At 32.2% G+C, this 17,718-nt stretch overlaps 2 protein-coding genes across 3 annotated transcripts; both read right to left on the bottom strand.

The window, feature by feature from the left end:
- Positions 1-3,200: 3,200 nt before the first annotated feature.
- Positions 3,201-8,199, bottom strand: LOC132713226 (uncharacterized). 2 transcript variants are annotated; one of them, XM_060695716.1, is made up of 2 exons: positions 7,725-8,199; positions 3,201-4,559 (listed from the first exon to the last, which is right to left on the bottom strand). In XM_060695716.1, exons 1-2 carry the CDS (start codon positions 7,729-7,731, stop codon positions 3,487-3,489), a joined length of 1,080 nt encoding a protein of 359 aa, XP_060551699.1. In that variant the 5' UTR covers positions 7,732-8,199; the 3' UTR covers positions 3,201-3,486. The 2 variants fall into 2 exon arrangements, with proteins under 2 accessions (XP_060551699.1, XP_060551698.1); XM_060695715.1 differs by lacking the exon at positions 7,725-8,199 and adding an exon at positions 5,084-5,334.
- Positions 8,200-8,344: 145 nt separating this feature from the next.
- LOC132713225 (uncharacterized) lies at positions 8,345-13,027 on the bottom strand. Its single transcript, XM_060695714.1, has 2 exons — positions 12,949-13,027; positions 8,345-11,340 (listed from the first exon to the last, which is right to left on the bottom strand). Exons 1-2 carry the CDS (start codon positions 12,953-12,955, stop codon positions 8,951-8,953), a joined length of 2,397 nt encoding a protein of 798 aa, XP_060551697.1. The 5' UTR covers positions 12,956-13,027; the 3' UTR covers positions 8,345-8,950.
- Positions 13,028-17,718: the final 4,691 nt, after the last annotated feature.

The raw sequence follows: 17,718 nt of genomic DNA, 5'->3' as shown, positions 1-17,718 counted from the left end.
GCAATCGCTTTTGTACATTTAGAGAAACATTATTGAAGAAATCTAAATAATTTCGATATTACCCTCAACAAACCCTACTTTTTGGCAACCCGGACATCTCAGATACTGATAATGCCAATATCTTTAAACACAATGTCCACACTTTTATCCCAGAATCAAAGCGATTTCTCTGAACTTAAAGTGAAACAGTGAAGCAATCTTTCTTTTCTCTTTCTTTCCTTTTTTTCTTCCCTATTGGTATTATTTGTTTTCCTCTCTTCTTTTTTCGTTATTATAATTTCTAATTCTTTTCCCGATGATTACTTTATAAATATAACGTTTACTTCGTCACAAATATTTACATTCCACTTTTTGATAATTGTACAAAATATCTATAAAATCGACTCATTATAAAGTTACAACTAAAAGGAGAAGAATTTTATAAGGGACTTAGTCTTTCGTTCTCAATCCTTTTCTTTGAATATATATTATATATTTGTATTCGGATTGTATTGGTATTATGTATTATCATGTAAATATTCGGGAAATAAATATGGGTTTTCAAACTAAACATTTACTCATTATGAAAAATATATGTGCAACAAGTGTATGTTTGTATTCCTAGCCATGTGATAGTCCCTAATTCTAGAAGGCAGACGCAATGCTTGGGGACGAACACGAGTTTATAATTCATGAAACAATACCCATGACCACAGTTTCATTAATATGGCCAGTATGACATAAGAGCAGGAGAGGGACCTCATAAGCTTTACAGCTTTCTGCCCCAATCCAAAATTACTTTGTAAAATTATTGTTCACATGTAAAAAATGTTTGTTGAATAAAATATGTTTAAACCAAATAAGAGCAAATTATTAGCGCAGCATATAGTAAGAAAGACGTCAACAACCAAAGAGTAATGTTACATAGGATAATTATAACAACAAAAGAAACGGTTTTGTTCTTAACACTCAGCACTTTGAGTTTTACCATTTATACGTGTTAAAATCAAAAGATACATTTCACATTCTATGATATAACACAATTTTAACTTTTTGTAATGTATTTAGAATCCCAATTAATCACTATTTTTAAATAATCAAAAAAAAAAGTAGCATATGCGTAAATGTGTATCTTTCTTGAATGATGTTTATTACTATTATATTTGGATAAAACTTCTATTATTGTATTCGATATAATCATGTTAACTTAATTATAAAGTCAAAGTCAAAGTCAAATTTCCTTTATTACACACATTTCATGTTAACATGAATAAATGTTGTTAGTAATAAATACAATGTTAGTAGTGGCTCTTTAAACAAATATAAAATGTATATATAATTTGAGTGGTGAAATAATTCGTAAAAAGAGTATTTATTCATATCATTTGCTGAACTGCAGTACGTTCAATTAACAATGTATCAAAACCACAAATTGTTAAAGTTCTTAGTAAATATGTTACCACAAAAAACCGTGGAGAGTCACGTAATTTAGACACTTTTTAAGGGTATAATTTCGTTTTAAATTACCTTTCTTTTTATTTATCGACAAACGATGAGAATAGTTACAAAAAAAGAAATTATAATATAAACAACGGACAAGTGATGTACAATTATGTACGACATTATAACAACATCGACTTTCTATTCTTCTTCATTCAAATAAAATAATTATTTCGTTACCAGTATATTTGGTAAAATAGAACGCATAAAGAGAAAGAGCATTTTCAAAATAGAAATCAATTTGAAATTAAATGTCAATTGGTAAACAGTACGTCAAAATAAAATTGATAAAAGTGTTATACCCAAAGTTGTTAGTTGGTTTAGACTTCAATTTTTGTTTAAAAAATCAATATGCAGTTCGATAATGTAGTAAAATTTAACATTTTATTAACCGGCATAAAATATTTACAGGATAGTAACGTGACATGATTTTTATAATTATTAAAAAACACTTGAGATTATTTTTATGTACACAAATGCTAAACAGATCAATTGTATGACGGAATGTATCGAAAAGGAAAGTAGAAGCTCTTATGGATATCATTAAACTATCTATTTTTAAAGTACATGATCAGTTTAAGGGGTATTCCGGAAGTAAATTATGTAGTTAAGTTTTATACATACTTCACGGCTGACATATTACTACAAGTGTCATATACCATAAAATAGATAACTTTAAAGTAAAACAATCTACTTTAAATTTAAGAAAAGTATTTGGATCGAAAAGGTGAAGAAACAGAATAACTTGTTTTAACTTTATGTGTTGATATACAATAAATGCAAATGAATTTATCACAAATAAAATATTACTACAATGTTTAAAACAAAAACGTTTAATTTTATACATTTATAAAACTGAGATCAGACATAGCATGCAAAATAACAATACTATTTCCTAAGGGTCTTGCGGTAATAAGATTAGATGATTTTATTCATATATAATATATCATGATATTTTTTAATCAGTTTCTCGTTTTTGACATAATTACTTAAATATGATTAGTTTTGAGATTGCAATTATATGATTAGTTTCGAAAGCAGGAAATTCATACATTGTTTTCAAACACACACGCTTACAATTAGTCTGAATTAGATCAGGTCCGTTGAAAAGAATACATAGTTATTCCTGGCGGTTTACATAAAAGTGTATGTACCGGAAGAAAACTATCATTTGATTATTCAATCTGGCTTATACTTTATCTAAACTGCTGCATATAGTATTATAAGCGCTTTTTAATAAGCTGGTCAATAAGTATCAGGTAGCATCTGTTTATCACCAAACATTTCGTCACTCTGGAAAGACGACTTTTGTTCACAAGTTACTCTATGTCCGACAACGTTAACATGATCACTAGAGCAACCAATTGGGTCGGATCTTTCACCAAGAAAATGGTCGGATGCTGCTATTGTTCCATTTTGCATTTTTGTTCCATTTAACTCCGAGTGAATAGAGCCAACCTCTGAGTTTTCAAATAGTATATTTAATCTTTGATCTGTATCTGTGTTAATTTCATTTCGTGCACTGATTTCTTCTTTTATTTCGCAAATATTACTTTGAACGGGACTTGGAGAACAAAGTCTGAGGGGGGAAATGTCCGGTAACATTTCATTCTTTGCATCGGTGTTTGAGGACATTTCAAAGATTGCTGTTGTCTGAGGGTACGTGTCTGAATTTTTGAGAACGTAATTGTGTGACGGATTTTGTTAACCCGTTTAAAGCAAATTGTTCATCTATGGCGTTGTCATTTAGACGAGTATTTTGGTGTTATTCTAAAGATTTCAGGAGGAGTAAATTGTGACTCTTATCATTTGAAACTCGATTGATGATTTGTTCATGGTATTCTACAATGAATTTCAATTCTTCAAAATTTCCCTCATTCGCCAACTTTCTCGCTTCTGTAATATCGTCAATACATTCGTTTATGTTATCACTAAGGTCGCTCAATCTTGCCCTTGCGGTGCAGAAAAACATCTTTATCCTTGTTTCAAACACTGCTCCCGGTGCAGTCAATAAGGCTTAGAAGAGAATTGTGCTTCTATCAGGCGTTCTGTGTCAACAACACAACTTTCGATGACATTTGCCCTATTTCCCAGTCCAATAAGACAAAATACCATTCGTAATATAAACATACGCCTCCATAGAGTTTTCGTATCTTCGTCTTCATTTTCAAGGATTGGAAGCCCGACTCTACCCCACATCATAAGTTGCTTTTGTAATCCCTCTGATGGATTTTTTTCAAATTCCCAAAGCTTACAATAAACCTCTATGTAAAACATATTAACAAGTTCTAAGCAAGGACAGATGTATTTTGCCTTGCATCTTGCTTCAAGTAAAATGTCCTCGCTTTTACGGAAATTCCCAGCAATTGAGTGTGTGTAAGCTAAACGGCTTAAATAAACAATATCTGATAAAGATGTATTGCTTGTTTTAGCAACAAGTTCTTTCATCTGCATAAAAACATCATCTTCATGAATTCTGTTTTCGTCGAATTTTATAGACATTGCGTCAATTTCTGCCGCAATGATTGCTACACATTTGTCTGCTAGAAGCTGTTGTCTCATGTGATTTGTTTCCCTTTGCATCTGGCCAATGAATCTATTAGCCAGCTGCCTGAGTGCCGATCTGGAATTTTCAAATTGGGCGTCATGGACCATATGTTTCAGGTTCCTGAACAATTCACGAACTACTTGCCTTTGACCGGATGTTGACCTAGGAATAGATCTGAAGCTTCCAGAAATATATGTCAGAAATAAATGACACGCTAACTCTTTATAACCACATTCGTGAAGTACTCTCACAAAATATTCTAAACTCATATAGTAAGGAATGTTTTCTAATAAATAATCAGATACCCGCTCCTTTGCAATGCCTGTTGCAAGTATATCCGTTATTTTTGAGTATGAAGACCCTGTTAAAACACCGTACCTGTACAGCTTTAAAGCAACATCTGCAGGATTTATACTGCTTCGAATTTCATGTTTGTAAAAATACAATACATTTCGTTCACGTGGTGTCATCCATCCAGTACGTAGTGTGGTCCGCCAAGAAACCAGAAGACAGAGGTCCCTAAAAGCTGCTTCTGTAATAATGCCATAAAATTTTATAACATTCTGATAAATATTTTTACTAAGCAAGATGTCGCTCACCAGGATAAAAGTCGCAAACAAACATGAATTGGATATGTGTACTTATTGTAGAACTGCTTGTTAAGTATATTTATAGCATATTTTACAAGTTCATATAGACGTACTAACGATACTATCCAGTTCTTAAATAGTATTGATTAGCACTCCTGTCTTAAATAATATAAGGTCAAATTTACGCTAAGAATTTTACATAAATAACACATATGTGGTAAGAACTTTACACATTCAACCCGATAAACAAAAAATGGCTTAATTTATTTACTATTTAGCTATTGTGACAAAACGTTTCTAAATGAGAAAAATCTTATTCAATAAATTAAACATGAAAAATTGAGAAAAAAATTGACTGCTGATCTTTTTCGGTACACTTTGACAGTGAAACGTTTTGAAAAACGAAATAAACTACAGTGTATACATAAACAATATATTGGTTAAGAGATAAATGTTTAAACTTTACCGTCCATGTCGAAAATAATTTTAAATTCCAATGAAGTTAATCTACACAATTACTGTAAGATTTTGTTTTAATATAAACCTCTTCCTAAACATTGTGAATTTGCTGGGTAGTATCCCACGGTTTATATTCCGTACATAAATATAATATACTAGTAAACGGAATATAAACATTGGGTAACCGACAATGATTCATCAAATTATCAAACTATTTTAAACACGAAAATATATCTTGTTTACCTTTTGACAATTCCTTCTAATTTGAAAATGGTAATTAAAAATAACTCTACTCAAAATAGTTGTTAACGCTGCATTAAATAAACTTGATAAAAAATAGCTACATTTCGTTTATTAAGTGTGTTTCATATCGACTGCCGTTCTTATTTTGGTGTCTAGACAACCAAAATGAGTTTTATAAGCCTAACATTCTACAACCTCATTGTGGCAAAATTGGAAGTATAATTTCTATTTCCTTTGGGTCATCCGTACATTAAAAGAAATGGAACAAACATTTTTAAGTAACAGTCCGAATATAACGGTATATATCCGCAATATATTACGGATGATTTATACAAAATCTTTTTTACCAGATGATTATTTTTTTGTTAACGACAGGGCAAATGCTCAGTGAAACTAAAACGGTAAAAGTTTGTTTGCATAAGAATATCTCATATTTGCTGTGATCCACATGGTTACAATTGATTTTCTCACTATGACATAGCGCAAAAAAGAGTTAATTATACTAGTCTTCATCTGCATTTTAAAATTCGTATACGAACTTTAGTGTTACCATGGGGTTTTCCTTTTAAAATTATTACTTATGAACAATTTTTAATGAGATTTACAACAATATTATTAAAAATGTTAACAGAACTATGGAATATTTGGATTTAAGCCGACGGAAAAAATACGTTTACATATTTTTTTAATGCAGCTTTAAATTTACATCTAAAAGTCATTATATATGCAAGATGTACGCACAATTAAATGCCAGTGGTATCAAACTATATAATATCGCTCCGCTTTGCACTTTCGTAACCAGGGCCACTACCCCAAAATTGGATTGGCTTTGCTGAAAGTACTAGTGCGGACAGAGTTACAAGTCATGACAAAAGCCTTACCAAATACTAGTATCCTGGCATTTGTTTTGTAATATTCATATAATCTTTCATGTATTTATGTTTAGAAGAATAGTTGCAATAATGGTATCAAACTAAATTCATTATTTTTTTTATCTTCAATTAAGACATTGTCTTAAGTAATGTAACTTAATATGCGTCGCAAAATCTGCATGCACCGCATACGTAAAATACGTTTAGGGCAGAGCCATGTTTGAATTAAAGATATACTATGCTCAAATTTGATGTTAATATATTTCTTATTGCTACCCATTTTGTAAATATAAAAGAATATGTTTTGACTTCACACAAAGTAGATATGTTTTGTCACTACAGGTGGTCACGATATGAATATATAGTCATTAAAAGAACTGGAAGCTTTTTAAGAAAAGACCTACTTTAATAGACCTGCAATACGGTACGCAGCTCCCCATATACAGTTTATTTAATCTTTTAATCAAATTAGACATATTCAGGAAGAATTTCATAGATTTTAATTAATTTCTGTGAATAACATATTTTATAAGGATGAGCATATTATATCTTTAAGTATAATGGTTCGTATAGACCTTTTTACGACGCGGTCCGTTGCTATGAAAAATTGACCGGAAACAGTATTTTCTCGCGCATGCGCAATTTGCGTAGGGAAAAAAGCGTTGCCCTACAATTGAAATGTAGTAGAAGTTCATTGATAATTCCGAGTTACTTTAGGGTAAAATTAGAAAATCATATAAAATAGCTTTTAACACAAGCATAAAAGCTACATTTATAGCTTTGTGGCCATATTGCCACAAAAAGGCACGGAAAAGACGATTGTTTCAGAATTCCCCCATAGAAGAAGAAAAAGAAAAATTTTTTTTAAAAATTCGAAATATAAATAATAATAAAGAGGTCAATTTAATTTTTTAATTTTTAAAAAACCAAAGAATTTTATAACAGGTTATTTTTATTCTGAAAATAAGTCGGGGAAAAAGTGAAAGTATTTTTTTTTTCACCACCAATTTTTTTTTTTTAGAAATTAATTATCCTTTGAAAAAAGAAATTTTTAAAAAATCCCATTTAATTGTTATCACAAAAAAAAAATTTATGTATTTAAAAAGTAACTTTTTCGCCAAACGCGTTTTAAAAAATATTTTTTACAGAAAGTAAACGGGGGGGGGGGGTTTTCGGGGGAATTTTTTCAGTTAAAGACCTAGCGACTGTTTTATTTTATTTTGGGGAAATTTTATACAGATTTCCGATACAGTTTTCACCCCGGGGTTTACAAATAAAAAAATGGGTTTGTTTTAACGCCACATTTATCATAATTTGTGTCATATCCCGTAAGTCGATCCATATTTCCGGCTTTCCTGGCTAACTAAACAGTAATTTTTCAATTTATCTTTATATTTAGTTGTCGTTACCTACATTTGCACCATATTGGAACAATAAAATTTGGAACACGAAGTAAACCTAGTATGTACAATAAAAACATAAAATACTTCTCATTAGCTTATGTATTGATTATGAAAAAGAATCAAACTTTACCTGCCATTTCTAAAGTATAACTTCCTAATGAACACAACAAAACAGTTCGATTTTATATGATATAACACGCTTTCTCCGGAAATATAAACGCAAAATGCAGACAGCTGCAGATCGATACCCGATATATAACTTGTTTACAGTTATTGCATATGGATGTTTTAATGTTTGTAAAACCTACATGTTTGCAAGAGCATATATCCATTTTGTAACTTAAATCCCATTATGTGCTTATATACTTTTTATAATAATACCAGAATATTGAAACTACACCATATAGATTCGCATCGGTCATTCGTTTCAACGCCAATAACCCCAAAAGGCGGTGGCTTTGCGAACGTCTGAAACCAGAAAACCCGTGACAACTTCCAGCCTAACAGATGAAAGAATCCAATATTCTGACTGGCATGTTCAAATTACCACCCATTCCAGGGACACTTCATATCCATAAGTAAGCAGTATACCCACGTGCTCTTATTGTTTTGCCTTGATCTTTTTTGTAAGATACATAGAATATAGAATTACACTGGTTATTAATGTCAATATTGGCATACACTTGGCATTCTGCCGGTTATGCGCATACAAAAAAAAAGAATGTAAATCCATAGCCAAGATTTAACTAGTTAGTTTTACGATTTAATAGGGTAAAAATATTATTCAAGTATCTATTTCATAATACACATAAAATGGTATTCCGGAAGTGAATTGTACAGCCAAGACATTATAGCTTCTTGAAGGCTGAAATATCATAACATGTTTACAGAAACATAATGAGTCATATAAAATACATATTAGTCAAAATATTAATTAAAGTAAATGGTGAAGTTTGGTTTCTTTTTTAATACAAAAAAGGAAAAACCAAATAGCTTAAACTATTTATACATAATGACGTTCTTTAAAAATGCATAGTATATCGTATATCCGTAGTAGATGATTATGATCAGTTTCGAACACAAATTAATCACCTGTTCTGTTCAAACACCTACGGTTACAAACTGTCAAACAAAAATTGTGGCGTTAGATCAGATTCTATGAATAGAATAATTTCTTACTGTAAATATCGATTGATAGCAAGTTAACTTTTATTTAGTATCACCGAGATAAATTCAGTGGATCATATTGTAGGTTCGTATCGTAACTATTATCGACCGTCTGTTGGAACTATATTGAATATACTACATAGAGTATGCACGCTGTTTAAAAACGTGGTCAATAAATATCGGCATCTGCTAGTCTCCAAACATTTCGTCACTCTGGAAAGACCACTCTTGTTCACTACTTTCTTTTTGACCGACAACGTGTACATTTCCTTTATTGCCATTAGATTCTTGGGTTTCATTAGAATTTTCTTCATCATGACGTCTGTTCACTCCACTCGTTTGAACAGCATTTGGTATATTTGCGCTAGAGCAACCACTTGGTTCGGATCGTTCACCAAGTATATGGTCGGATGCAGAAATTGTTTCATCCTGTATCATATAATATCTAGGTACTCCCTGAAAAGCGCCAGCAGGAATAATCTCAGAATTAGCTGTTGAATCTATGTTAATAGAGTCAATATCTGATTCTGGAAAGAGTAGATCTAATCTTTGATTTGTGTCGGTGTTATTTTTTTGCGGTGGACTAATGTCATCTTTCCTTTCGCCAATGTAATTAAAAGTGGGAGCACAAAGTCTTATCGGGGACAATAAAGGTAACATTTCACAGTCTTGCTCATTACATGTGATAATTTCAAAGCTACTTTGGCTTGAGCCACACGTATCTGAATTTATGAGAACGTAATTGTTTGATGGATTTTGCAAATCCACTAAAACAAATTGTTCATTCTTGGTTATTTCAGGCGCTGTATGACATAGATTTAATTCCAAACTTCTGATTTGGCAGAACGATGATGTTTCACGATCACGGAAAGATGAACTAGCTGAACAGCCTTGTGATGAATGCAACAAAATGTAGTTGAATTGGTTCATTGACTTGTCAATGGGTTCTCTTTGTGTCTTGTTACCTAATCTTCTTGTTTCAGTATTACTTTCATTTTGGCAAGTACCTGGATGTAAAGACAATTCTAATGACTTCAAGAGAAGTAAATTACGACTCTCATCATATCCAGCTGGGCAGTAAATTGGTTGGTCACTAACTGGAAAAGTACTGGGGGTCGTTTCGATGCATATATGAAGTCTGTCTTCAGCAGAATAATTTGAATCGGCAAACGTTTGAAGTAAAACAAAGTTCCTGTTCTCGTCTGTTGCTGCCAAAATACATTCGTCGTTACTGCCATTTAAACTGCCGTCTGATTCTCTCCTGAGCAGAAGACAATTCCCTGTTTGGCGTGATGTATTTCGCCCTGCTGCTCCCATGCGATTGATGATTCTTTCATAGTATTCTACAATGAATATCAATTCTTCAAAGTGTCCCTCATTTGCCAACTTTCTCGCTTGTCTAATGTATTCAATACATTCTGTCGGATTCTCTGTAAGCTCACTTAACCTTGCTCTCGCGACGAAATAGAACATCTTCCTCCGCGTTTCAATGCCGTACCAAGTGCGGTCAATATCGCTAAGAAGATCCCTTGCTTGTGTCAGGCATTCTTCGTCAATAGGACAATTTTCTATGACGTTTGCCCTATTTCCTAATCCAATGAGACAAAACACCATTCGTAATATAAACATGCGCCTCCATAGAGTTTTTGTATCTACATCTTCATTTTCAAGGCTTTCTAGCCCCACTCTTCCCCACATCATAAGTTGTTTTCGCAGTTCCTTTGATGGGTATTTTTCAAATTCCCAAAGCTTAACATATACCTCTATATATAACATGTTAACCAGTTCTAAACACGGACCAGTATTATATGCCCTACATCGTGCTTCAACTAATATGTCCTCACTATCATGGAAATTCCCAGCAATTGAGTTTGCATTAGCTAAACGACCCAAATAAACAACATCTGTTATAGATGTATTGCTTGTTTCAGTAACCAGATGTTTCATCTGCGTAAAAACATCATGTTCATGTAGTCGTTTGTCGAATGTTATAGCAATTGCGTCAATTTCTGCACCAATGATCGCAATGCATTTATCAGCCATCAGCTGTCGTTTCATATGGTTTGTTTCTTTTTGCATTTGGTCAATAAACCTAATTGCCATCTGCCTGAGTGCTAATCGGGGGTTCTCAAACTGGGCATCATGTACCATTCGTTTCAGGTTTCTGAAAAAATTATGAACTACAGGTCTTTGACCAGATGTAGATTTATGAATGCAATTGATGCCTCCAGTAATGTATGTCAGAAATAAATGACATGCTATCTTTCTGTAACCACATTCATCGAGTAATTGAACAAAGCTTTCTAAATTCATGCAGCTAGGAATGTTGTCTATTAAGAAATCAGATATCTTCTCCCTTTCTACTTCTTTTGAGAACATATCCTTAATAATTGAGTATGAAGACTCTGATAATCCACCGTTCTTGTGCAGTGCTGAGGCAGCAACAACAGGCTGTATACTACTTCGAATCTCATGTTTGCAAGAATTTAGTGCAGCAACCTCACGTGGTGTCATCATGCACCTAGTATTCGATATGGTTCGACAGGAAACGAAAGGACTTGTGTCCGTTGCCTCTGATTCTGTAAAATTTTATTAAAACAAAATACATTATCATTAACCATCTGGTGAGAGTATTTTTACTTAGGAAGAGATTTTGGTTAAACGAAATGGCAAAAAAGAAGAAATTTAGCAAAATGGTTATTTTAGTCTGTTCATAAGAGATAATAAATTATTCAGCATCATCTCTAGTGAGCTTTGGAGCAATGGATTGTTGTTACAATATTTTTCTAAAATGTATAATCTTATTAATTAAAACAAAACATAAAAAAGCCAGAGTCATCGACGTGCGGGGGCAACGCTCTACTTATTTTACTTTTCTGAAACCAAACAAATAAAAAGTTATATTTTTAATTTTTTTTCCCTTTTATAAATAGGTAAATATGTCAATTCAGCCACGCTCGTAGTTTTGTTAGAGCACGAATCATTTGTATAAAAAGACAAGCATTTGACATTGGCGGTAAAAGTCATATAAAGGTCACGGTCACATCTAAATTAATCAACATGTCCGTATAGCCATAAGTGTTGTTATGTCCACTTATGAATTAAATCCGTAAATAAATAACTAAATTATGACAAAATTCAATTATTTGACGCTAATGGTCAAGATTATTTAAAGCTCAATGTAAAGGTCAGTTCAACTTTTTAGAAGGATTTGTCAAAAGAGATAGTTTGTATAAGTATGAAGTTACATCCAAATTTAGCAAACCTTCAGTGAAAATGTAATAAGTTGACCTCAAGCTCAATGTCATACATGAGTCAATGTCAATTTGAATTTGTTATACATGAAGGTGTTATTGTAAAGGATTTTGTATCTATATATGTGGGGGTTTTTTTATTTAAAAAGAAATGAGACATTGGGCTGACCCCTAAGCGCTCAAAATGTCATAGCTAAATGTAAAATAAGCCAAAAAAGGTCACTACATCAAAATCTAGGTCAGCAGATATCAGTTCAATTTTACATCTAAAACTGTGCAAATGGTCTAAATTTCATAGGAAAAATGAAAACACAAGAGAATTCATTAATTTGACGTTCACGATCAAGGTCAATTAAAGGTCAATGCCACATTTAAATTTAGTTTAAGTCTCTAATTTGACCTTCAAGGTCAATGCCATTTATGAATGAATGTCAAGGTATGTCTAGTAAACTTGAAGGGCTATCCCTAAATAGTGTAGAAATCAAGTTTGAAAATAATTTATATAAAGATAATTTAGTTATAGCTACATACAGCAAAAATCAACCGAATTCCGAAATTTTTACCTTCAAGGTCAATGACATTTATGATAGAAGTGAAGGTAAGGCTGGTGTTTTTAAAGGTCTAGTTCAAGAAATAAAAATAAAACTCTGATCAATGTTAAAGTTTGCGGACGGCAACGGCACGAGGCAACGGCAGCGTGCGTGGCAACGGCAACGGATAGGTGTACGGTGACATGATTATAACCATTACTCTTTTTCATAATAAAAACACGACTTATATATCAGGTGTTCACTGTTAATTTTGTTATAATCTACGTTGAAATTTTGAAATGTTTTAGAAAATTAAGTACAACTTACTTTCAAAGTAGACATAAAATATATTTCTCGTTATGTTAAGTATTGGTTAGTTATTAAAATTTCAAATTTTACTTACCTTCCATGTCAAAAAAATATGTTTAAATCCTAATAAACAACTGTTACAATTTGATTTTTATGACAAAAAACGCCTTCTCATACAATGGAAACTTGAATGAGAGCCAAATAATTGCTGCGGTTTTGGTTACAATCAATATATACTTGTATAGCTATTTTAACATACATGTATTGAATAAGACGATAATATAATAAACTGTTTTTGTAAAATCCTCCCGGTTTAAATTAATCCACCAGAGTGGCACTAGTTATCAACCAGTCATTCCAGCAAATTTTATAAGCGTCTACTACAGGAATGATTCATGTTGCAATTAACATCTGTATCTCGGCTTTTCTATTGTAGTCTGCTGAAACATTAGTATGGCATCAGATCCTTTTTACTTTGTCTCGATCTTAGAAAAATGTTTATAAATACTTATTACTATTTTCAATAGACAAGATGGTAAGCGCTGTGCTCGCAATAAATGATACAAGTTGAATTAAATAAAACTTGCAATTAATGATACAGTCATAGGAAGTTCAAGTTGCAAGTGAATATATATCCCAGTTTGCATATTTGCACTACAAAAACGTAAGACAAATACATTTGTGATAATAAATGATAATAAACAGTCACGAGAGCAACACTGAATGTAAAATATATTTAAGTTTATCAATAATGACCTTCTGTAATGCAAAAAAGGCAATCTGTCAAAATGTGTAGCTGTGTCTTGTCAGGCCTCGTTACTGCCCAATGAGTTGGTCCCCTAAAAACGGATATTCCGATCCGAACCGCAACATATGGGTAAAACTAACGGAAACGCCAGTCTGATATTCACAAAGTATTATGGTTTTGTTTTGAAGAAAGTTGTGTTAGTACTGTTTTAAGTTATTTATTTCTTGTAAAAATGATTAGAATTAAGGGTGCTTCAGTTTGGTATTAAACAAAAACTTTGAATTGTATAGACTCGCAATGAATGATACAGTGATTCCGTTTACCCATTGTGGTATAACTAAGGACTAAATTTTAAAAAAGAATGCCCTTTTAGTATTATGTAAATGAGATATACATGTATATTAGTCATGATGAAAATTGTACGTAGTAAAACAGATACATCTACATTTGTGTAAATTAATGCATTATCGTCTAAAGACTAAATTATATTCAAAACATATATTCCAGATTATTTGTGAGACAAACGAACTGGCTACGTATACTGTTCTGGTGTTGAAGTTTAGTGTTTCGCGATATTCATGAGTACAATAACGCACATTTAGCCTTTCTTTATTGTTTGCTTTTCGGTATACCTAACACAATTGCCGAACTATATAGCTTCATAAGTTACTAGTTTTCGACATTTATTTCCACAACTATGTCTGATTTTGCACAATCCTGCATTATTTTAACAATTCTGCATCATTGGATATATACGATATGTACATTTTCTTGACCATATTACATAATGAAACCCCACGAAAAACACGAGAATATTCAAATAACACCTGATTTGTGAACGAATGAATTACAAGAGCGTAGCGGTTGGTATCTTCGAATGACTTTGGAAAGCTTTCTTAAACACGATGTAGTACATAAATAATTTGTTTCTTGTGAGTAATATTAATAAATACTGAGTTTAAAAATGATGTATGGATAGAAAAACAAAAGAGCATGTAGGTAAGATAGTTACCGCACTCGGAATAGGTCTGCATAGTATTTACAGACCCGGTGGCCTTTTAAAAACCTCGATCACTACGCTCTCTCGGTCTTCAAATCGCCACCCAGGTCTGTAAATACTATGCAGACCTATTCCTCGTACGGTAACTATTACTTACATATATTATTAGAAGCACAGGCACGAGAATCGGTTAATACTCGTGCATGTTGTTAGAACTATATGATATTAGTTAAATTTCGATTTATTTAAAAAAAAATAGTACTGTATATTTTCATTCAATACATGTATATTTCTTTGATTATGACCTACACGTAAAACCCAACAAAAAAAGGACTAAATTTTCTATTAGAATGCACAGTTTATATTATGTGAATTAGATATTCATGTATATACTCGTGTTCAAAATTTGTACATAGTTAAAATAGATACGCGTTCATTTGTGTAAAGAATGCGTTATCTTTTTCTTAGTAAATGAGTCTTAGTGAATAAGTCACAGTTTCTTTATCTATATGACAGTAATAAAGAAAATATATGATATTCTGATTATATCATATACGATTGCTTATCATATCTGTGCAATTATGTTCATTTGATTATGTTTTACATATTATAGTGAAATACCAAATATTTGACCGCTTGTATTGGTTCTTATAAATTTACTTAAAGAAGTGATTGCACGAAACAGTATACATGTACATGAATATATTGTTATGTTAAATCACTGTCTTATTTGTATACGTTGCATGTCTATAATGCATAAGGTTAAGAATACAATGTATAAATAACACATTAAGTATAGGTAAAATTGTATCCGGAGGAAAACGTGTAGCCTAATGGATAAACTGCGTGCTTTTCTTCAAAAGTGTCTTCTTACAGACGGAAGAAGACAATTCGCTCGGAGAAACAACAAATTGTCCGAAGCAAAGCGAACTGTCTTTACGTCTGTATGAAGACACTTTTGAAGAAAATACGAGTATCTGTATCTGACTAATACGGCCCTTAAGTGTCACGAACAGATAAATTAATGAACACATTTTAATTATAAATAGATTTTATTGAAATTAAATGTATGTTCACGTTGAAATTATAAAACTATTGAAAATATTTGCTTGGCCTTTGGGCAATGTAAAGTGTATCGCATCGGACAGAATTCACTTTCATTCAAAATGACTGCGTTCATCAGAGAGATAAATTGTGTCATCATTGTCAACATTGAAACCGCCTGCATGTTATATGGATAACGTTTTGAACCCCAAATTTGGTGAGTTTCCTTATTCACATGCTTAAGTTTCCGCAATGTTCAACTGTTTATGGCCGTTGATTTTTTTTTTAAATTGCGGGTAAAAAAAATGGTTCCTGTGACTGCCTAGTGTATTCATTTTGAGGACATTTACATAATAATGAATGACAAAAATCAAAACGAAGAAATACAATTTTGCCTTTGTCCCCCTTTAACAGTATAAATAACTCCCAGTGACCTATGAGAAATTAACATTACACAAAAATCGAGGAGTAATAATACAAAATATTTAGTCTCATAGTAAACATGAATTAGCAGGACTAACTCTCACTGGCTTATGGGAAATTAAAATTACAAAAAAGTAAGGGTAATGATAATAGATGCATAAATTAGTTTGCCTATGTTCGAGATTAAGTTTATTATTTTAATAAACCGTCGATTTACTAGACTGACTAACAGTGTGCTGATTTACCATTTTATGAGGACCATTTTTAAGTTTTTGGAAATATTTAATACTTTGCAAGACAAGTGTCTTCTGTTATCATCTGGGCCGCCTCCTGAGAAAACAAACAAAATGCAGAAAATGACGTCACCGAGGAAACGTTATTGAGTATTTGAAATTATTTTTGTCCAATAGGATTGCGGTATTTCAAATTAATCGTAACATATTTACTTTGGTAAATGGGCAAACTGTTAATCAGTGTAGTAAATCCCACGGTATGGGACCACTAGTTTATGCTGTATGCCAAATATCAGGAGGCTGTGATAAGTAGTTGCTGAGAAAAGTGTTACAAAAATGTCTTTCCATTGACCATTAATGCTGAAAATTTAACTATGTCGATAAACAGGAAGTGGATGAGCGATAGATTTGAAATCGAATCCCACAGTATGGGACCACATGTTAATGTTGAATGCCAAATATCAAGAGGCTGTTATAAGTAGTTGCTGAAAAAAACTGGTAAAAACTGATACGAAAATTTCCTAACATGGACCATTAATGTCGTAAATTTAACAAAGTCGGTAAACAGGAAGTGAGTGACAGACCTGAAATTGAATCCCAAAGAATGGGACCACTAGTTAATGTTTTATATGCCAAATATCAAGAGGCTGTGATAAGTAACTGCTGAGAAAACTGTTACGAAAATTTCCAATCATTGACCATTAATGTCGAAAATTTAACTAAGTCGGTAAATAGGAAGTGGAAGAGCGACAAACCTGAAATGAAATCCCACGGTATGGGACCACGTCTGATTATTGTATACCAAATATCAAGAGGCTGCAATAAGTAGTTGCTAGGAAAATCGTTACGAAAATTGCCTACCAATCACCATTAATGTTGAAAATTTAACTAAGCCGGTAAACAGGAAGTGGATGAGCAACATACCTGAAATCTGGGACCATGTCTCAATGTTGTATGCTAAGTATCAAGAGTCTGTAATAAGTAGCTGCTGAGAAAACTGTTACGAAAATTTTTACCCGCCCGCCGTCCATCATTCACCATACTATAACCCGGATTTGCACATGTGCAACCTGGCCAAACTTTAAGTTAAATAACTTGCACAACCAATTACAATGTATATCATAATGGTACCATCAACATGATCAAATGATAAAAACGTTTTCGTGTTCGACTAATATTTGGTTGATCTGCGGTAACTTTTTCGAAAACAAGCTTTATCAAATGTTGTTCTTTTAGAAAAACCGTTAAATAATGTCTTATCTTAATAGGAAGTAAAAGGTATTTAATTCAGTTTAGCTATATTGAACATATTTTCTAATTTAACTGATTGATGGCATATCTTTACATAAAGAAGTACACAGTTGAAATAAAATAAAAGAAAAGTTATTAATGCGTTCCAGAATAAAAAAGGAATTT

The sequence above is a fragment of the Ruditapes philippinarum genome, unplaced genomic scaffold (assembly GCF_026571515.1).
Source record: "Ruditapes philippinarum isolate M1 unplaced genomic scaffold, ASM2657151v2 ctg217_1_1_1_1, whole genome shotgun sequence".
In the NCBI taxonomy this organism is placed as follows: domain Eukaryota; kingdom Metazoa; phylum Mollusca; class Bivalvia; order Venerida; family Veneridae; genus Ruditapes; species Ruditapes philippinarum.
Note: the sequence above shows the minus strand (reverse complement) of the source record. Positions and strands in the feature narration are given on the sequence as shown.